Genomic DNA, 22,640 nt, shown 5'->3' with positions numbered 1-22,640 from the left:
ATAAACAGTGCATTCAGACCCCTTGACTTTTTTCACATTTTGTTACGTTACAGCCTTATTCTAAAATGGATTAAATACATTTTTTCCTCATCAATCTACACACAATACCCTATAATGACAAATATATTTTTTGCAAAAATAAAAAACAGAAATACCTTATTTAAATAGGTATCCGCACCCTTTGCTATGAGACTTGAAATTGAGCTCAGGTGCATCCTGTTTCCATTGATCATCCTTGATGTTTCTACAACTTGATTGGAATCCACCTGTGGTAAATTCAATTGATTGGACATGATTTGGAAAGGCATACACCTGTCTATGTAAGGTAACACAGTTGACAGTGCATGTCAGAGCAAAAACCAAGCCAGGTCGAAGGAATTGTGTTGAGGCACAGATCTGGTGAATGGTGCCAAAAATGTCTGCAGCATTGAAGGTCCCTAAGAACACAGTGGCCTCCATAATTCTTAAATTGAAGAAGTTTGAAAAAAAACAAGACTAGAGCTGGCTGCCCGGCCACACTGAGCAATTGGGGGAGAAGGTTCTTGGTCAGGGAGGTGACCAAGAACCCGATGGTCACTCTGACAGAGCTTTAGAGTTCCTCTGTGGAAATGTGAAAACCTTCCAAAAGGACAACCATCTCTGCAGCACTCCACCAATCAAGCCTTTATGGTAGACTCCTCAGTAAAAGGCACATGAAGGCCCGCTTGGCACGTAAAGACTCTCAGACCATGAGAAACAAGATTCTTCGATCTCATGAAACCAAGATTGAACTCTTTGGCCTGAATGCCAAGTGCCAAGTCCGGAGGAAACCTGGCACCATCCCTATGGTGAAGCATGGTGGTGGCAGAATCATGCTGTGGGGACGTTTTTCAGGGACTGGTACACTAGTCAGGACCGAGGGAAAGATGAACAGAGAAAAATACAGAGAGATCCTTGATGAAAACCTGCTCCAGAGCACTCAGGATCTCAGATGGGGGTGAAGGTTCACCTTCCACAGGACAACGACCATAAGCACACAGCCAAGACAACGCAGGAGTGGCTTCGGGGAAAGTCTCTGAATGTCTTTGAGTGGCCCAGCCAGAGCCTGGACATGAACCTGATCGAACATCTCTGGAGAGCTGTGCAGCGACGCTCCCCATCCAACCTGACAGAGCTTGAGAGGATCTGTAGAGAAGAATGGGAGAAACTCCCCAAATACAGGTGTGCCAAGCTTGTAGAGTAATACTCAAGAAGACTCAATGCTGTAATCGCTGCCAAAGGTGCTTCAACAAAGTACATAAAGGGTCTGAATACTTATTTAAATGTAATATCTGTTTTTTATCTTGAATTTTTGTCATTATGGGGTATTGTGTGTAGATTGATGAGGGAATAAATAAAACATCTATTTTAGAATAAGGCTGTAACATAAAATGTACTGGGCATAACAGACCAAGGACATGGCACATACTCCACTATTAAATGTTTTCGACTCACTTCCACTCCAATCTGTCCCCTATACACATTTCCTGTTGGCGCCACATACCAGTTAAATTGGTACAGCACTCTCACTCACTGGTAAAACAAATGTAGCATCTTACAAGGCACTCCTCAAAATATGTTAATGAGCCCGAAACAACAATAGCATGCAAACACTAGTGGTCAAAAGGTTTTTGGTGCTCCAAAAATACGGTAGGGTACTGTATTCTGTGGGTTGGAATTACAGTACTATTTCAAATCCAGTACTTCTTTAAAGTAATGTTCTGTTAAACCAACATTTCATTGAAATTTACTGTATAATTTACCAGTTACATCTAAAATCACCCAGAGTGCATTGCGATTTAGGTCAATTTACTGAAATGAATTATACGGTACATTGCTGTTAGTTTTATTGTATAATAGTCCACTGTAAAAACAACAAGATTTTTTAACAGTGTTGCCATAGAATGAAAAAATGTTGCTCCTGTATTATGGGTCATATCTTTTGAACTGTTTGGGCTATAAACAAGCCATTTTCTCTATAGCAATGGTGCAAACATAACTGTCACTGATCTGATCTTTTTTTTCTCACTATGGCACCCAGAAGCTGCAGTACAGCAAAGCTTAATCATTACAACAATTTATTATCTAGGATATTTTTTATTTATTACTAAAATGGACTGAGTTTACCTGACAGCATGAGATTGACGCCTTAAACTGAAAATGTTAATCTACTGTAGGCATAAACTATTACTGTAAAGAAATAAAGTATGTTAGAGTAATTTTTACAATGCTTATTTTACCCATAATGCAATGTGATCTATAGCATTAATTCTGTAAAACACATTTAAGGTATTTTACAGTGATTTCTACCGTGTGTTATTGTTAAATTACAGAAAAGTTTTACAGTGCATATCAACCAACTATGCAATATGCCAGCCAGTATGCCATGGTCACTCCTGTACATCCCTAGCTGTAAGTAGCCTCCCCATAGCAGCCATATGCTGAATAATGCATGATGTGTCAGAGTTGTCAGTCTGTTGCTGTCTGTCAGTGCAATGTGCCACTGGCAATCACTTTGTTGTACAGGGATGATATGCCACAGAGACACACACACACACACACTAGTGATGCATGGGTTATATTCGCGAGGGCGGTCGAGTTTAGTGTTATGAAATATTGTGTGGGTGGCGGGCGGGTTGAATAAAGGGAAAACAATACATTAAAAAAACATGAATGTATCAATCTTGTGCAAAATCTATTGGCTACATTGAGGTTTTTCTTTAATTCTTTTTAAGATATCTGGCCTGAGTGCATAAGCCTAAGCTTTAGGGCCTCACTGTATGCCTGTCAAATAACCTACATGTGAATAGCCAATGCTTTTGGGAATGGGCTGAAAAAGTAAGGACAATGTCAGAGCTGAATTCAATAAGAGAAAAGCTGTGAAATGGAGATTTGACAATAAAGAGAAGGGAGGGCCAGAAAAGTCATATTTGGGAAAGATTTGGTGAAGTGGTAAAAGAGGATGTTATGTGTGATGATTGTGAGGCGCTGTATAAATCCCACAGTCACAAGACGGGACTTCAAATAGGCCTATGGCACGTCAAGGGAACTGTTCAGATGGGTTAAATGGAAACTGAAATCTGGCCACTGACTCTAGATCTATAACCTCTCACATAGCCTTAATATTAACTCCTGCAGAATGAAGCATTTCTTGCAATAAAATGATAAACCAAATGTACACTTTCCCTCGGGAACAGGAATGGAGAAATATGTCTTATTTCTTTCAGAGAATGCAAAGGCACAGTTATGCAGAGGTGCTCTCTTTATCAGCATCATAAACGGTGATAGTATTTCAACCACATCAAATATGAAACCAAGCTGAATTTAAATCTTATCAGAGACATGTTGGGTCATTTTCTCAGCTTTCAATTTCCATTCAACCGGTCACTTGGACATTTTGTACGATCATTTTTGGGGTTATTTTTTTTTGTGCATTTTCTCACCGGTCCCTAAATGTCTTTGCTCTGCGAAAGAAGCAGAGGTGACAGAGAAAACTTTACCGATGTCAACTAAATTGAAGCATTGATTTCATTCTAGTGATTTATTACATTATTCTGGTGAGCAAGGGTTTATTTTGTTTTCTAGGGCAACATACATGAGAAGCTGCATGTATCTAATAATAGGCAAGTTGACTAACAAACAGCCTACCAAAATGTCAGAAACATCTTATTTGGCAAAGAATCCTACACCCGCTGTAAAATAATCGTTCTGCCATTTTTTACTGTAGTTTCAGCGCATTTGTTCTATATTTGCAGGTGAGAGTCGGGTGCGGGCCTCAGATTTTCACATTATTAGAAATTATGGGAAGGTGCAGGTGAACAAACAGCTGACCCATGCACCACTAACACACACAAAGATGACATCATGGGCTCTGAGGACTCCAGCTCTTGGCTGTAAGATGTGTGTGTGTGTGTGTGTGTGTGTGTGTGTGTGTGTGTGTGTGTGTGTGTGTGTGTGTGTGTGTGTGTGCGTGTGCGTGTGCGTGTGCGTGTGTGTGTGTGTGTGTGTGTGTGTGTGTGTGTGTGTCTATACTCACTCTGTGTTTTAGGACCTCTCTCTCAGCTGTCATAGGCAGGCAGCCTACCACTGGTCTTGAGTCAGTGTGTGTCCCAGGGGGGAACTAAAAGCAGCACAGTGGGTCGGTGGGGGGGAGCGGGCCGCTGTGAAAGCTTTTCCATGTTCAGCCACCGCCTTACTCGACCTCGCCTCGCCCTCCAGGCAGGATGAAGGGAGCTAACCCTAGCGCCCACCTCTCCCTAGTCTCTCTCTCTCACTTTCTCTCTCTCTTTCTCAGTTTCTCCCCCTTTCTCCCTCACGCTCTCTCTTTACATCACTCTCTCTTTCTCTGTTTCTACCCCTCTTTGTTCTTTCGCTCTCTCTGCTCTCTCTCCATCCCTCTATTTCTCTCCCAGAGTGAGTACTGGGGAGTTTTACATTAGGAGTGGGAACAGTGTGAACTCCAGTATGAACTGCTCCTATCCAGCAGAGTGAGTTCTCTCTGGGAGCACGTCACTGCGTTAAGAGACACATGGCGACTCGGACTGACTCCTCCAGTCTATCCACGGACTGACTGCCCGGTGAGGTCTCTGCAGTACAGTAGCAGTGGCTAGAGGCCTCCAGAGGTGGCTCCAGCTCTGTGTTGAGGGCACACAGGGCAAGAGCTGTCACAAGCCTGACGGGGCTGGAGACAGAGTGGAAAGGCGGGAAAGACTATCGGAGGGGAAATGCACAGCTCTGGAGATAGAAGAGAAAGACAGCTGCAGAAGTGGTGACAAACGCCTTGTCAACTGAGGCACCCTCTCTGGGAATCGTTTTGAGTGTGTTTGTGTTCTCAAACCTTTACTGTTTGAATTATAATCAACGTTGATGATTAACTGTTGGGAAGATAGGAGCCCAAAATAAACAGGCCTGAGCTCAACAACATCGTCACAGTTTCCCCTCATTCTGTGATTAGACTGACAGTCATTCTGCTCCACAACCGTTTGTTTGTCACTAATTACACTCTGAGAATTCCATTCTAAATGGTTCTATTAAGCAAAAAAAGAACATCTCACAATTTCCCCTTTTAGCAGCTGTTCCTTGTCCACAGTACAGAATGTTCCAGATTCTATAGAGAAAAAATTGTGAAGGCGAAGCCCAGCCTAGTGAAGGTAATGAAATGGTTGAGAGCTCTGACCGTATCATTACTAGGATACATGGTCATCAGAGCTGGTCCACTGCAGAGGTGGATAAGAGATCATGGTTATTATGCTCCTAACACCAGCCAGCTTTCCAGCATTCCATTCAGCCGTCCTCAGCATCACAGAACAGGACAGAACAGCACCTTGAGAAAAGTAATTTGCTTTAAGACAGGCAGTAAAATGGTACGCCTCATAAAGGTCCTTTATGTGCAATCAATACCTGCAGCTCAGCAGCTCTCTGTTTCTGCCCTGTCTGGGAGCTTGAGAAACAGAGTCTCAAACTGTCATGCCTCTGATTTCTATTAGCTTTCACTGTTGTCTTGTCCTGACAGCTATTCTCCTATGTACGACATGCTGAAAGCAAAGTATCTGTTGTATAGATCAGGTATAAGCCCCTTTCCCATGATGCTCCCACATAAGCCACTACAGATGGAAATATCTACGAAAACAGAATACAATCAATGGATATAGGATGAGTTGTTTGCATAGCGGTACATCTGTACATCCGTGAGAGAGGACATCAGTTCTGTATGGTGAATCCATGATAACAATGACGGAGAAATCTCAACATGAGACCTGGATGGAGTCTGAGGACAAAGTAAGGGAAATAATCTCGGAGAAACTGAAGATGGACCACAGGAAGATTGAGGTGGAGTGCGCACACAGGATTGGAAAACCCACCACCGGCCCAGGAGACAGGCCCAGGACGATAGTGGTCAAGGTCCTGAAGTTCAAGGACAATGTAGATGTTCTGGAAAGAGCCAAGAACTTGAGAGGAATGTACATCTTCCTCAATGAGGACTATCTTGAAGCTGTGAGCCAGAAGAGGAAACAACTTATCCCAGCAATGAAAGCTGCTTGAGCATGTGGGGACATGCCTACATCCTCAATGACAGGCTCATTGTCCACCATCCCTCCCAAAAGCCTTGAAGAGATGAGCGAGCCAAGCCTATGGGTTCGTAGCTTCAACCCCACAGCACACACACATACTTACACACACCAATTGATTAATGGACTGCTGAATGTACAGTGCCTTGCGAAAGTATTCGGCCCCCTTGAACTTTGCGACCTTTTGCCACATTTCAGGCTTCAAACATAAAGATATAAAACTGTATTTTTTTGTGAAGAATCAACAACAAGTGGGACACAATCATGAAGTGGAACGACATTTATTGGATATTTCAAACGTTTTTAACAAATCAAAAACTGAAAAATTAGGCGTGCAAAATTATTCAGCCCCTTTACTTTCAGTGCAGCAAACTCTCTAGAAGTTCAGTGAGGATCTCTGAATGATCCAATGTTGACCTAAATGACCAATGATGATAAATACAATCCACCTGTGTGTAATCAAGTCTCCGTATAAATGCACCTGCACTGTGATAGTCTCAGAGGTCCGTTAAAAGCGCAGAGGGCATCATGAAGAACAAGGAACACACCAGGCAGGTCCGAGATACTGTTGTGAAGAAGTTTAAAGCCGGATTTGGATACAAAAAGATTTCCCAAGCTTTAAACTTCCCAAGGAGCACTGTGCAAGCGATAATATTGAAATGGAAGGAGTATCAGACCACTGCAAATCTACCAAGACCTGGCCGTCCCTCTAAACTTTCAGCTCATACAAGGAGAAGACTGATCAGAGATGCAGCCAAGAGGCCCATGATCACTCTGGATGAACTGCAGAGATCTACAGCTGAGGTGGGAGACTCTGTCCATAGGACAACAATCAGTCGTATATTGCACAAATCTGGCCTTTATGGAAGAGTGGCAAGAAGAAAGCCATTTCTTAAAGATATCCATAAAAAGTGTTGTTTAAAGTTTACCATAAGCCACCTGGGAGACACACCAAACATGTGGAAGAAGGTGCTCTGGTCAGATGAAACCAAAAGTGAACTTTTTGGCAACAATGCAAAATGTTATGTTTGGCGTAAAAGCAACACAGCTCATCACCCTGAACACACCATCCCCACTGTCAAACATGGTGGTGGCAGCATCATGGTTTGGGCCTGCTTTTCTTCAGCATGGACAGGGAAGATGGTTCAAATTGATGGGAAGAACCTGATGAAGTCTGCAAAAGACCTGAGACTGGGACGGAGATTTGTCTTCCAACAAGACAATGATCCAAAACATAAAGCAAAATCTACAATGGAATGGTTCAAAAATAAACATATCCAGGTGTTAGAATGGCCAAGTCAAAGTCCAGACCTGAATCCAATCGAGAATCCGTGGAAAGAACTGAAAAATGCTGTTCACAAATGCTCTCCATCCAACCTCACTGAGCTCGAGCTGTTTTGCAAGGAGGAATCGGAAAATTTTCAGTCTCTCGATGTGCAAAACTGATAGAGACATACCCCAAGCGTCTTACAGCTGTAATCGCCGCAAAAGGTGACGCTACAAAGTATTAACTTAAGGGGGCTGAATAATTTTGCACGCCCAATTTTTCAGTTTTTGATATGTTAACAAAGTTTTAAATATCCAATAAATGTCGTTCCACTTCATGATTGTGTCCCACTTGTTGTTGATTCTTCACAAAAAATACAGTTTTATATCTTTATGTTTGAAGCCTGAAATGTGGCAAAAGGTCGCAAAGTTCAAGGTGGCCGAATACTTTCGCAAGGCACTGTATATATATTTTCTCTTACTTTGTTTGCTATTTTGCATATTATCATAAGGTACCCAGGAAAGGGCTGAAAATAGCTCATATTGTATGTACCTTTAGAAATAAGGTTAATGAAATCAATAACTTGCTAAGATCAGATAACATTCATATATTAGCGATTTATGATACTCACTGAGATAATCATTTGATGATACAGCAGTAGCAATACAAGGATATAACATCTATAGAAGTGACAGAAATGCTTATGGGGAGGTGTAACTGTGTACAGTGCCTTTGGAAAGTATTCAGACCCCTCATTATAAACTGATAATCTTTTTTTTCACTCATCAATATATACACAATGCCCCACTATGCCAAAGCAAAAATAGTTAAAACATTTTTTTTTGCTAATTTATTACAAATAAAAACTGAAAAATCACATTTATTTAAGTATTCAGACCCTTTACTCAGTACTTTGTTGAAGCACCATTGGCAGCGATTACAGCCTTGAGTCTTCTTGGGTATGAAGCTACAAGCTTGGCACACATGTATTTGGAGAGTTTCTCCCATTCTTCTCTGCAGATCCTCTCAAGCTCTGTCAGGTTGGATGGGGAGCGCCTAGTGGTTAGAGCGTTGGACTAGTAACCGAAAGGTTGCAAGATAGAATCCCCGAGCTGACAAGGTACAAAATCTGTCTTTCTGCGCCTGAACAAGGCAGTTAACCCACTGTTCCTAGGTCGACATTGAAAATAAGAATTTGTTCTTAACTGACTTGCCTAGTTAAATAAAGGTAAAATAAAAAATTAGGTGCCTTTTGGCAAACTCCAAGCGGGCTGTCATATGCCTTTCACTGAGGAGTGGCTTCCGTCTGGCCACTCTACCGTAAAGGCCTGATTGGTGGAGTGCTGCAGAGATGGTTGTCCTTCTGGAAGGTTCTCCCATCTCCATAGAGGAGCTCTGTCAGAGTGACCATCGGGTTCTTGATCACCTCCCTGAACAAGGCCATTTTCCCCCGATTGCTCAGTTTGGCTGGACGGCCAGCTCTAGGAAGTCTTGGTTCCAAACTTCTTCCATTTAAGAATGATGGAGGCCACTGTGTTCTTTGGGAACTTCAATGCTGCATTTTTTGGTACCCTTACCCAGATCTGTGCCTCGACACAATCCTATCGCAGAGCTCTACGGACAATTCCTTCGACCTCATGGCTTGGTTTTGGTCTGACATGCACTTTCAACTGTGGGACCTTATATAGACAGGTGTGTGCTGTTTCTGTTTTTAATTTCTAAAAACGTGTTTTTTTTCCCCCAGGAAAGCCAAAGTTCCAAAAGCTGTGACTCTTACGTGGAAGATGTTAAAAATATTTATGAAATTGCTTCTTCCAATTATTGATAAACATGCACATCTTAAGAAACTGACTGTTCGAACTGTTTTAATGCCCCATAGATTGATGAGGAATTTAAAAACTGTATATTTGAAAGAGATGGGGCAAAAGAAGTTGCTAATAAGTCTGGCTGCACATCTGACTGGCCGACTTACTGCGAATTGAGAAATGTTGTGACTGAACTAAACCAACAGAAAAATAAACTGTATTATATAGTCAAGGTCAATGACATAAAGAATGATGGACAACAACTTTAGAGTACTTTAAATGCAATTATGGGCAGAAGGACAAAGAGAAAATGAGAAAATGTACATTTGAGAAAATGTATGTGTTATGGCTTTTCAACCTCTGCCATATCATGGATTCAGAGCTGTCTATCTAATATAATTCAGATGGTTGTCTTTAATGGAAGCTTCCCTAATGTCACACATGTAAAGTGTGGTGTACCACAGGGCAGCTCTCTAGGCCCTCTACTCTTTTCTATTTTTACCAATGACCTGCCACTGGCATAAAAAAATGCACGGGTGTCCATGTATGCTGATGAATCAACCATATACACATCAGCAACCACAGCTAATGAAGTCACTGAAATCCTTAACAAAGAGTTTGTCTGTTTTGTAATGGGTGGCCAGTAATAAAATTATTCTGAACATCTCTAAAACTAAGAGCATTGTATGTGGTACAAATCATTCCCTAAGATCTAGACCTCAGCTGAATCTGGTAATAACTTGTGTGGCTGTTGAACAAGTTGAGGAGACTAAATTACTTAGTGTTAACTTAGATTGTAAACAATCATATAGGTTCAATGGTTGTAAAGATGGGGAGAGGTCTGTCTGTAATAAAGATGCTCTGCTTTTTTGACACTACACTCCACAAAGCAAGTCCTACAGGCTCTTATCTTGATTATTGTCCAGTCATATAGTCAAGTGCTGCAAAGAAAGACCTAATTAAGTTGCAGCTGGCCCAGAACAGAATTGCACGTCTTGCTCTTCATTGTAATCAGAGGGCTAATATTAATACTATGCATGCCAGTCTCTCTTGGCTAATAGTTGAGGAAAGACTAGTTGCGTCACTTCTTATTTTTATAAGAAAATGTATGTTTTGGAAATTCTTGTTTGCATACTCAACTTACACACACCGCTGACACACACACCAGAGGTCTTTTCACAGTCCCCAGATCCAGAACAAATTCAAGGAAACGTACAGTATTATTCAGAGCTCCCATCTAATATTGTGCAAGTGAACAGAACCTGGTTTCAAAAAACAAATAAAGCAACACCTCACGGCACAACGCCTCTCCTCCATGTGACCTACTTATTGTGTGCATGTACTGACGTGTATGTGTAACTGATAGATACACACACTACATGGTAATGATTTTAAATGTCACATGTATGTGAATTGTAAAGTATTTTGTCTGTAATGTATTTTTCGTTACGAGTCAGACCCCAGTAAGACTAGCTGTCGCTACTGGCGTCGGCTATTGGGGATCCTAATAAATCAAATATAATACTTGGCCAAGACAAAGATAAAAATTATGCACTATAACGAACAGTGCATCAGTGTCAGTGTGCTATTGTAATTAATATCAGGTGTGATGCAGACAGAGTCATTCCCATAGTGCTACAACTGCAGTTCAAATCCTCAAATGGCCCATTAGAACAGGAACTAGCTCATTAGTCACCACAGAACAGAACCCAGCCACATAGGGGATAAAGGAGAATGAACAGGCGAAATGGGGAAAGTAAGAGCCATGTATTTATGGATAATGGTTCTGGGGAAACTGAAGACTGGTGCATTTTGTGAAAACAACAGCTGGTGAATAGTGGAAATAGCTCAGTAACACTTTAGTTATACACTCTAATAATTAGGGGTTCAACAAGATTCCTTCTAAAATCATCAAAGTTCTTCAAAGAACCTTAGGGTACTTGGCACTGAAAATTGCCCCCAAAAGGTTTTTCCAAGAACCCAATAGGAGGTGGGGTTCATCGAGGAACCTCCTAAGTTGGTGGTGGTTCTTGCAGGAACCTAACTGCACAAGTGAAACATTTGTATTTTAATTTGAAAGGACCGAAAAATGTAAAGATCTCCTCAATTTAAGGTAAGGGTTGTCCCTTGTATGAACTAAATTAAAGGGTTATTCAAATAACTTATTTCAATTTGAAGAACCTCTAAAGGATACTCCAGCAACCTTTGCTTTTTAAAGTGTATCACATGTCATTTTTACAGTGAGCGTGTAAAGACGGTCAGTAAGGGCCAACACTTACAATGGAAATCAGTCTCATTTGATGTCTCAGTCAAATGCCTTCCAATAGAACACAAGACAATTGCAAGTTGCTACAATAAGTATTTTAAACAAGCATGCAGATGACATCACGGGCTCTGAGGATCCGAGCTCAGGCTGTTCTATTGAGAGAACTAAATCAATTCTGACACCAAAGTGATGATAACACTGAAAGTATCATCTTAAGATTTTTTTTAGCAAACAACGTCTCATCTTGAGTCATTCCTTCTTCAAATACAAATCATATCTATCTGAAGAACTCCACAGCTCACCTCTTCCCTCCTACTTTATATTCTGTGTAGTCTTGATGCAGTGTTTTAATTAGAGGACTGCAGACTAGACAGAGAGGAAGTCTTACCTGTCTCACACCTCTTCCCTGTGAAGCCTTGCTGGCAGATGCAGTTGTTTGGGGAGATACAGGTTCCTCCATTCTGGCACAGGCCATCGCACATCGCTAGAGGACCACAGGTATCACACAGCCATTATTCAATATTAACTTAGATAGATTACAATTTTAATTAGGACTGTAGTATGTATTTGGATACAGTTGATGAGCTCATTTACTAATGTGATTTAATATATCATTACAGTTCTTAAAAAATGTTCTTAGTAATGATTAATGTAATTGACAGAGATAAAATAATGATGTACTTTTTGGACGTTAGTAATGGTCTACAAGAGACTATCTGTACTTTATCTGTCTGTGTGTGGTTCTGGTCAGTGGAGCTTACCTTTGCAGACGGTGCCGTTACCAGTGTATCCTGGCTTACAGGAGCAACTGTGCCCTCCCACCTTGTTGAAACAGAGAGCATTCTGGTCGCAGCTGTGTAGTCCACTCACACACTCATCATGCTCTGCAACAGAAAAACAAACAGACAGAACAGCACCTTTAAGACCAAAACAAAACTTCACCTTACACAGGTCAATCACACCGTAACAGCACCTGAGCCAAACTAAACGTCACCTTAGACAAGTCAATAACACCATAACAGCACCTTTAAGACCAAAACAAAACCTTACCTGGCCCTCTATTTTACAGAGGCCAATCACACCTTAACAGCACATTTGAGACCAAAACAAAACCCCCTTAGAAAGGTGAATCACACCTTAGCAGAACCTTTAAGACCAAAACTAAACTTCACCTGGCCTTCTTTATATGACTCGTTTCAGAAAACTAGGTGTATGTTGCACGTCACTACTTCACAGAAGCGGCATTTGAACATAAACATGTATTCTTTTATAAAAATGCGTTTTGGCATAAATGCCTTCTGGAACATGTGAACTTTCATGTGCCTTAATAACAAACATGTATTCCATCCATAAAAACGATTCAAATTGTTAAATTACGAGGCTAGTTGGTTTAGCCACAGGAAAAGACAGGAACCTTCCCGCTAGCAATGACTGGCTGAGATAATGGATGGGCTGGACATGCCCATCTGGAGATGAGTTTGGATTGGTCTTCCATGTTCCATGTTTCTGTCTGTAATGTGAGCTGTTCAGTATGTGTTGACAGTCCTTTCTACCGTGACGTTTTTCAAAGACATAACGTTAGACATGGAGAACTACAAAAGTTTAGCTAATTTTCCCAACAACATTGATGCCCTGAATTTATCAGGCTCTATCGACAGATCAGTTACTTTCTGAACACGCCACGGTCAGTGTGAACTGGAGTGACTTGACACAATGCTGGCCAAACAAGATGTATCTAGAAACAAAACAGAGTTAAATGGTGCCAGTCTGCCATGAAGCATTCATCCATGTATATGGGTAAGAAAGTTATTTTTATTGCAAGTTAAAGCATACTGTTAGTTCGTTAGCAAACATTAGCTTGCTGGCTCGCTAGCTAAAATTACGTGTATGATCTGTGTAGTAATATTATTCAAATGAGAAACCTATTTGCCTTGCTAGTTATAGCCTAATGTTAGCTAGCTAACATTGACCCTAGTTTGTTAGCTTTAGCTACCTGCAGATTCATACTACAGCTATGAAAATGTTTGTATTGGTAGTAGTATGAGTTGGGATTATAACGGTTCATTGTTTAGCTAGCTAGCGACATGTCTAAACAAAAGACTCCACTTCGGCCGAATTATTACATTATCCAGCAAATTATAGCCAGGTGTGTCTGGGGGTGATTACAGCCATCTATTATATTTCATGAACATGTGTACATGTCTGGACATTAGTGAACCATCCACTTAGTTGATGTGGCTGGGGGGTGGTTATAGCATTTCCTTAACATGACCCATCAATAGAGACAAGTGTGTCGGGTAAGTGTCATCTAATAATGATAAAATATTTTATCTGGACACTTTCTGTTTTTGATATTGCTAATATATAAGTAACCACTTCAATGTACTGCTTACAACTTCTGTATCCTGTTCATGTGACAAATAAACTTAGATTTTATTTGATATAGCGTGTGTTTACCACATAGCCTCACCTGTGAATCCAAAGAGATGGGTGGGGCTAAGGCTTAACTTCTTCGATATAGGGGGCGCTATATCGTTCCCATTTTAAACAAGATATTTTGCCACGAAACGATGCTCGACTATGCATGTAATTGACAGCTTTGGAAAGAAAACACTCTGACGTTTCCAAATCTGCAAAGATATTATCTGTGAGTGCCACAGAACTGATGCTACAGGCGAAACCAAGATGAAATTTCAAACAGGAAATGCCCCAGATTTTGAATGCTCTTTGTTCCAATGTCTCCTTATATGGCTGTGAATGAGCCTACACTTTCTGTCGTTTCCCCAAGGTGTCTGCAGCATTGTGACATATTTGTAGGCATATCATTGGAAGATTGACCATAAGAGACTACATTTACCAGGTGCCCCGCTTGGTGTCCTCCATTGCAATTATTATTATCTCCAGCTGCGTGTATTTTATTTTTTATGTGGTTCAGAGGAGAAACCAAACTGCCACGAATGACTTATCATCCAATAGATATATGAAAAACACCTTGAGGATTGATTCTAAACAACGTTTGCCATGTTTCTGTCGATATTATGGAGTTAATTTGGAAAAAAGTTTGGCGTTGTAATGACTGAATTTTCTGGGTTTTTTCTTAGCCAAATGTGATGAACAAAACGGAGCGATTTCTCCTACACAAATAATATTTTTGGAAAAACTGAACATTTGCTATCTAACTGAGTCTCCTCATTGAAAACATCCAAAGTTCTTCAAAGGTAAATTATTTTATTTGAATGCTTTTCTTGTTTTTGTGAAAATGCTGCCTGCTGAATGCTAGGCTTAATGCTATGCTAGCTGCTATCAATACTCTTACACAAATGCTTGTGTAGCTATGGTTGAAAAGCATATTTTGAAAATCTGAGGTGACAGTGTTGTTAACAAAAGGCTAAGCTTGTGAGCCAATATATTTATTTAATTTAATTTGCGATTTTCATGAATAGTTAACGTTGCGTTATGGTAATGAGCTTGAGGATATAATTACGCTCCCGGATACGGGATTGCTCGACGCAACAGGTTAAGAGGGTGTGAATAATGCTGAATGGGTGTTGACAAAGAAGAGCTTTCCAGTAGGTGTACCAAAACATTCAAGGGCCATTTTCTCAAAAGTGGGGTTACAAGTTGATCAACTTTCAAAGAATAATTACTTTCCCATTGTTCCTCAATTGCAGTGTATGATATCTTCCCCTCTATCCAGAGACCAATCGCATGTTAACAGCAGGAGACAGAGGCAGACAAACCTGTATCTGACTCCCACCCACGCAAACCTATCTCGGGAATCTATCTATCCTCCCTCACTCACATTGCAAAGTTGAACGAGCAATTTCTGCTGCATGCCCTCGAACTGACCATGAACACACAGTGAGATTTTTATACCACGGGCACAGGAATACATCTATTCTGTGTGGAGCTTTGCAGAGGTTTTATAATTGCTTCTTCGTGATAAGTACTTGCTTACTGTATACTACTTAAGGCAGTTGGTTACTAAACTTTTTGGCATTGTGACTTTCCAAAAACTACTGGAAACTTCATGTGAACCATTATTCCATGAACAAAACTAAACTTAGATGACTCCGTCTCTAGAATGACACAAAAAAGTTAGGTCCCAAAGGACGCAAACCTGGCATTAGTTATCCAATTATCCATCTCCTTTTGGCAGAGAGAATGTTCTAATCCTGATTGAGTCTGCTCTGCAGTGTGAAATGACAGAACCAGAAATAGTTGATCAAATCTATCAGTAATACTAGAGGAAAACCTATGGGACATAACATTGCATTGCTTATCTCTGGGTAACACTTTGTCCTCTTTCCACTTGTGTTAGTGGATTTCTGGGCCATCCTAAGCCTTGCAGGGGACTAAAATATCACATTCAGCTCTCTCTCCTGTGCTCACGCACGGACTAGCTCTCATGAATCTTACTAAACAATGAGAATAAAGAACAGTATGCATATATTTTGCAGCCCTTTACACTCGTACCTCTATATACGGCTGAAGTCGGAAGTTTACATGCACTTAGGTTTTTCAACCACTCCACAAATTTCTTGCTGACAAACTATTATTTTGGCAAGTTGGTTAGGACATCTACTTTGTGCATTACACAAGTAATGTTTCCAACAATTGTTTACAGACAGAATATTTCACTTATAATTCACCGTATCACAATTCCAGTGGGTCAGAAGTTTACATCACCTGTTCTGGCCCAGGTGATATTTAAGAGTGGCTGGCCCAGTGTTCCAGATGTCTTGAAAGATGTGGAGAGTCTTTTAGCTCCCTAGTTGATTGCTAGAAAAGCATTCCTTTGTCTAACGGTCCCTGTTTTTGTTTTCCTGAACTTTTTTAGTTTGCTTCCTGTCTCTAAGTTTGGTATGGGTTTTTCTTTTGTTTGGCTCTTAGGGGCAAATTTGATGGGTGCCCATGGTGGGTGTCTTTTAGGTCCCAGTTGTTGTTGCTATGCAACTTTCAGTGGACACCCCAATTACTGTCTTTCAGAGCCCCTCCTAAAACCCCACCTGTTTCGTTTAGCCTGTTGTCAGTGACTCTTTGTTAGTTCACCCTTCTGTTTGAGTGACAATTTTGGTTTTCTTACTGGGGAACGTAACTTAGTTGAAGACTCTTCTTTAAGTCATAACAGTGCATTGAAATTACTTAGGAACTGTGCACACTTTGGAGAGGTGTGTGGCCACTTGGAGACACCAGTTAGTCCTCTCACTCAAACTCTTGTCATTTTTTTTTATTTTAGGGAGTGGTTGAAATGTACATAATTGTTATCCGGAGAAAAATGGAGAGGGTCATGCTTTTTCAATTTCAGTCATGGAGAGAGTATTATTTTATTTTGTCTAGGGGAGGGTCATGTAATTTGTAATTGATTAAATGTCATATTGCTCAGTGTTTGAGAATTAGTTGCTCATTATATCTTCATGTGTGCCTGATGCTGCCCCTCACCCCTGATGATCCAATGGGCGCGCAACAATCAAGTGTGTCTAGTATGATCTCAATCAAATGATCCATAGCCTATACTATAGACCTGGGCTATACGAAGAGCATGCTCGGGGAGAAGCACAGGGCAAAGTTATATTTTTACAAAAATGTCATTCCTTTGAGATTTTGCGCTGTTGGGATGGTGTATATAAAACTAGACTACACTACATTACACTGCAATGGATAGGCTATCCCAATCATAAGCCCTGCTCTTGCTGATGTAAATAAACCCTTTGGCTTGCTTCTTTAGGCAGCACAAAAGGCTTCCACCCCAAAAAATAAATATATTAAGTTTGAGAGGGAGCGCCCGAAGATGAGGACCTGCGGTAAGCTTGCTAGAGCTATAATAGAGTTGAATAAAAACAATGTTTCGGTACCCACAATGAAGCTCTTTATCAGAGTTATTGACCTCACAATAAGCTATATTCAAGTAATTGACATAGCTATGAAGTCGCAGCCATGGAGATGGACAGCACATAGGTGCTGAAAGTAGGCTAATTTGATAAGGCCTTTAAAAATTCATAATTTGACTTTAGGCTACTAACAACAAGAGCACTTTGTACTGGAGTCTATTTCTTCCTACTCAAGAAATAAGAGGTGGGCCGACCTGTTTGACAGACAAAATCAGTCTGCTATCCATAGATTTTATCAGTCAATTATTTCAGTCACCATGCACTCCTTAAATACTTCCCGTGTCAGTGAAGGGCTTGGTGTGTTAAGTTAAAACCAGGGCTCAAATTAAAGGGGTATGCAAGGGTATTGTGGCTTTTGTGAAAGAAAATGTCTAAAAGCGTAGGCTACCCCTTGTTAGCTTACAAGTTTGAAAAAATGTAATGGACCTGGTTTATATGAAGCGATCTATGACAACGCTTTAGTCTGCAACGCTAGAAACAACCCGTATAACGCAGAGGAAAGACGTGAGTCCGACGCACATTGAGTCCGATTTCTTTTGTTTGTCTCTTTGCCATTCAGACCCTGCGCTACAACCTTCTATAGCTGAGGAGACAAAAAAATGTACTTTGCTTGAGAAGTAATGTGTGATTCGGGTCACTATCAACTGACGTTCAATACTTTCAAAGGCTTTTAAACAACATACTTAACTCTCAATCAGTCAGGAGCAAGTCAGGTCGCCTAAGGAGGAATGTGTGTCAAGAACTGCAACGCTGCTGGGTTTTTCACGCTCAACAGTTTTCCGTGTGTGTCGAGAATGGTCCACCACCCAACAGACATCCAGCAAACTTGACACAACTGTGGGAAGCGATGGAGTCAACATGGGCCAGCATCCCTGTGGAACACTTGACACCTTGTAGGGTCCATGCCCTGACCAATTGAGGCTGTTATGAGGGCCAAAGGGTGTGCAACTCAATATTAGAAAGGGGTTCCTAATGTTTTGTACACTCAGTGTAGGCCTACCCGATATCTGGCTGCTAAGTAAACAAAGTAGCCAGGTAGCCTATAAAGTACAATATTGGGATGCAAACTCAAAATATTATACATTTCAACTCTATATCTGACATGGTACAGGTGTCTTTTTCTGCCCATAACCATGTGTGTGAGGTGTATACTTTTGTTTCAAGGTAGATTTGTTTAAGACTACAATAGCCCGTATAGAAGTTAAAACGTGCTTTTGTGGTATTAAAAAACATTCTACTTAATTACGTAGAATTTGATGAAATGCGTTCATAAAAGGCTATTTTTTTCTCAGGCTGCAAATAAGATGATAGATAATTGAGATCTTTTCACCCTTACCATGGACAGGGTGGTCTGCGAATCCACAACCTTCTGTTTACTTTGCCATGTAATGCTGACAAAATGAAGAGCTGTTTTTAAAACGGTATATCTAAGGCTCTGGTCTGTGCTAGGAGGGTAAACGGTGGGCACGTTCTCTTCTATCCACTATGTTTTAATTATTATTTCAGGTATAGGGGAGGGTCACTTGTTTTCCTTCAAGCGTTCAGGGAGGTTCTGGTAAAAATACATTTTACTGAAGGGATGGCCATCCATTTTCATTTCAAAGTTCCGATTTTCTCCAGGTAACCCTCATTATAAATAACGTACAGTCCAGTCCCTATGTTGCACCTACCCCACATTCTCCAGGAACAGTCTTATCGTATTACTGAATGTAGCCAGAATATTTTCATATTTTGCTTTCAACAAACGCAGTGAAAAATACAGCAAATGTAAAATGCACATAAAATCAAGTGTAATGTTTGAATTCAGTCTTGTGCCAGGTGAACTGTTGTGTCCTCACCTTTCATCTAAATGTTTCCATATCGACAGACTTCTACAATTGTACTATACAGCTAACCCAACAAATGCAGGACCCTCAAACTTGAACGTCTTGTATGTGAGAAGGATGGATGGGATGTGAGTCAGAATGCGTGCCACGGGAGAGACCTGAGCTCCATCCATTTCATTGTCATCATCCCATCCATTACATCTCCTGAACAGTATCGGGCTCAAACAAATTGAAAGTGACATGGTGATGAGCTCCTCCTTTGAGCATATGATGTATATATGACAGAGTGAAGGACGTGGAGGAAGACTGGTCCTGCTGTTGCACTATATCACACCTGCTGATGTCCTGAATTAAAACCTGCCTGTGGTGGCTCCCAAATGACACCCTATTCCCCATATAGCACACTATTTGCACATTTACCCTGTCCAAAAGGAGTGTACTATAAAGGGAGTAGGGTGCCATTTGGGATGCATCCCTGGTCTGAGTCCCCACCGAGACAGGCAGCATATAAAACTGTAATATAAGAGGGGAGTAAAAAGAGAGAGGAGATTTGCCCAAGGTCACATCTGTCTATGCCTGCCGGGCCCAGTAGAGCAGCGTGCCATCACTCTGAATCGTCAGGACAGAGGGATTGGCAGACAAGGTGTGTGTGTGTGTGTGTCTCTGTGTAAGGTTTTTCTTCCTGACTTGTGCTGCTCATGCTGCAGACAGATAAACAATCAATTATTTACAGGCTGTCACCAGGGATCCCTTGGTAGCGTGCTGCTGTCCTCTTCTCCATCTCCCGCTGCTACAGCACACTGGCTGGCTGACTGGCTGACTAGAGCCTCAGCCCAGCCCAGCCCGGAGCCTACTCAGCCTTTGACCAACAAACTGACTGACACACTGTCTCTAAAACTGCATCAGGCCGTGGGAAAACAGTCACTGTAACAGTTAATCGAGATACTTACAAACCTATGGACAACTCTGCGAGAGACTCATTGATCTTTATGCAAAATGTAAATATTCTGGGGCCTTGACAGGCACATCATAATAACATGTCTAAATGTGAAGGCTGTGTTGAAACAGTGTTCATTTGTTTTCCATATTTGAGAGAGTATCAAATTCATCATTAGATTCACTATCTGAGATGGAATAGATTGTGAACAAAGCGTGAAAGGACAGGGAAGAGAGACAGGGGCCAAGGCACACTATTTTCCCATAATCCTCTGCCAGGCCCTTTGACTTCACACAGTGGATGTCATCCTCTCTAATCTTCGCTGCCCACCGATCCCCACCTCCGCCCTTCTTCCATCCCCCCTCCGCCCTCCTTTTCTCATTCCCTCCCTCCCTTTCTTCTAGCTTTGAGGCCAGAGCTGGTCTGGTTATCATAGGATTAGAGTGGGGGCACATACACACCCCTCACACCCCTCCACACACAACTCAGGACAGCAGCACTCTAATAACATTCAAAGGCCGCAGCACACAGCCAATCTGCCACCTTTCATGGATAAGCCACTAATCTCTAGGAGCGAGGGGCGCGCTCCAGGCACTTTGGGGAGGGAGGAAGAGAGAAGGGCTATCTTGACCTTCAACATCAAGGGTAAAATGCTAGTCAAAGAGCAGGGGAACGTTGGATGCTCCTTTCTTTCATGGATCTATTGGACTTGGAGGAAAGGGGTTGTGTTGAGGCTTTGGTAATACATATTTCATTTGGAGAAGAACATGAAGTCAGTGTGGCTGCGGAGTGAGTCTGTCGCCGGCTGGGAATTGAAATAGTGACCTCCTTCACTGCAGGGTGTATTATGTAAATTTAATGTCCACTTCAACCCACTGGCTCCAAAGACCCAGAGACATGTGAACGCAGAACCTTATGCTGTTACTGTAGAACATCTCCTGGGTTTAGCCTTGTAGGCAGTTTAGCCTTTCCTGCAGTCAAATGATCAAATCGCCCTCGAGTGGCCTCATGGGTGGAATGTTATTCATATTTTTCATAATTTCATAATTAATAAACATGTATTTATTTTGTACCCCGAAAATATGGTGTTTCTATGTTAGTGCAATATTCAGATTCAAGCTCAAAACTGAATACATTTCAACTCTATATGTGACAGTACGGATGCCTTCTTTTTTTTGAAGCCCATAACAATGTGTGTGAGGTGTATACTTTTGTTTCAAAGTAGATTTGTTTAAGACTACCAAGAAACACTCTGTGTGACCCTGATTCATCCCACTGTAGTCAAATGTTATTCCAGAATTACTGTTAAAATTGTAGAGTAACTAAATTAAACAAGTGTCGTCTTTCTTACTCGCTATACCTGTATGTGTAACTGTAATATTTTCTTTCTCAATGTGCAGACTAGTATAGCTACACTAGTATAGATACATGCACTTATGGAGAAATAAGGGTGTCGTTAGGCAACTTGTACATTATTTATGCTGAGTGTACAATCTATTAATTGCTAAAAATCCATGGAGAATAAGAAAGATCCTCATATTTCATCCAAATGAGTTATTATAATGGACGTGGGAGATATATGGTTAGTTTAGTGTTTTGTTGAGCTGGTGCAATATTTATTTTCTAAGCCACTTGGGGAATAGCCCATTACCTATGGACCTTGTTCAAACAGAAACAGATGTTTGATTGCCATTAATAACGAACAAAACCCTCTGGCTAGCTTAGAGCACAACCCTATCTCAAATATATCACTGAACAACAGGAATGGGGGAGATAGCCTACTCTGGATCTAAACATGAATCTATTGTAGGACGGAGTGCCTTTTGGGTATGTTCTCTAACGTTATCAAATGTCGGTTTGATTAGATTTCGACACATATGGGTCCTCGGACACGTTTTGAATTAAGTCCAATTGAACCATAATTAATATTTTTAATATTGGAATAAGAGGTGGAGAGTAGCTCTATATGAACGATTCTATAGCATGCGCTGAGGCAATGATTGTGAATGTACACTGATAGTCCAATAACTCAGAGAGATTACGACAATAACTTTACTGTAGTAGGCAGAAAGTCATTACATCAGCCCCCCTGAATACGCCTCAGTTTAATCATGAAATTGGCTTTTATAGGGAAATGCACGACTGAATTTAGACTTGAAGGCATTTTAATAAGAATCTATGTGTAATACATAGTTACAAAAATATATCCACTGGGCTATGGTATTAATCATCCTTGTAAATCGGTGAAACAAATGGGTTGCAGAAGAGGAGACATATTACTTAGACAATAACATTTGCATCCGGCTCATAGATACATAGAAATATAACTGTGAGTGGAATATAAATTCCGGGTGTGTCTAAGGAAAACACATGGAAAAAGACTGAGTAGGCAAGGTGTGTCTCTTCTTCACAGAATAAATCAGAGAACAAAAGATGAGTGAGAATTCTCCTGATTATTCCTTCTGAAACATTTCTGAAATACACAGACAGCCTCAAACCTCCTATTAACATATCTTCTTCTCATTCCCATTCCCATTGACGAGGGAAAAACTCCACCAGAGG

The 22,640-nt window shown here is 41.0% G+C and overlaps 1 protein-coding gene across 1 annotated transcript in view; it reads right to left on the bottom strand.

The window, feature by feature from the left end:
- The window catches only part of LOC118396540 (protein kinase C-binding protein NELL2-like), a 97,160-nt gene that overhangs the window by 32,579 nt on the left and 41,941 nt on the right, over positions 1–22,640 (bottom strand). Inside the window, exons 14-15 of the mRNA XM_052465635.1 lie at positions 12,186–12,308; positions 11,813–11,908 (exon numbers count right to left, since the gene is read on the bottom strand). Of these exons, the coding sequence (XP_052321595.1) occupies positions 11,813–11,908; positions 12,186–12,308 (219 nt within the window). The remainder of the gene's footprint in view (positions 1–11,812; positions 11,909–12,185; positions 12,309–22,640) is intronic.

Source organism: Oncorhynchus keta, chromosome 17, assembly GCF_023373465.1.
Source record: "Oncorhynchus keta strain PuntledgeMale-10-30-2019 chromosome 17, Oket_V2, whole genome shotgun sequence".
Taxonomy (NCBI): domain Eukaryota; kingdom Metazoa; phylum Chordata; class Actinopteri; order Salmoniformes; family Salmonidae; genus Oncorhynchus; species Oncorhynchus keta.
Note: the sequence above shows the minus strand (reverse complement) of the source record. Positions and strands in the feature narration are given on the sequence as shown.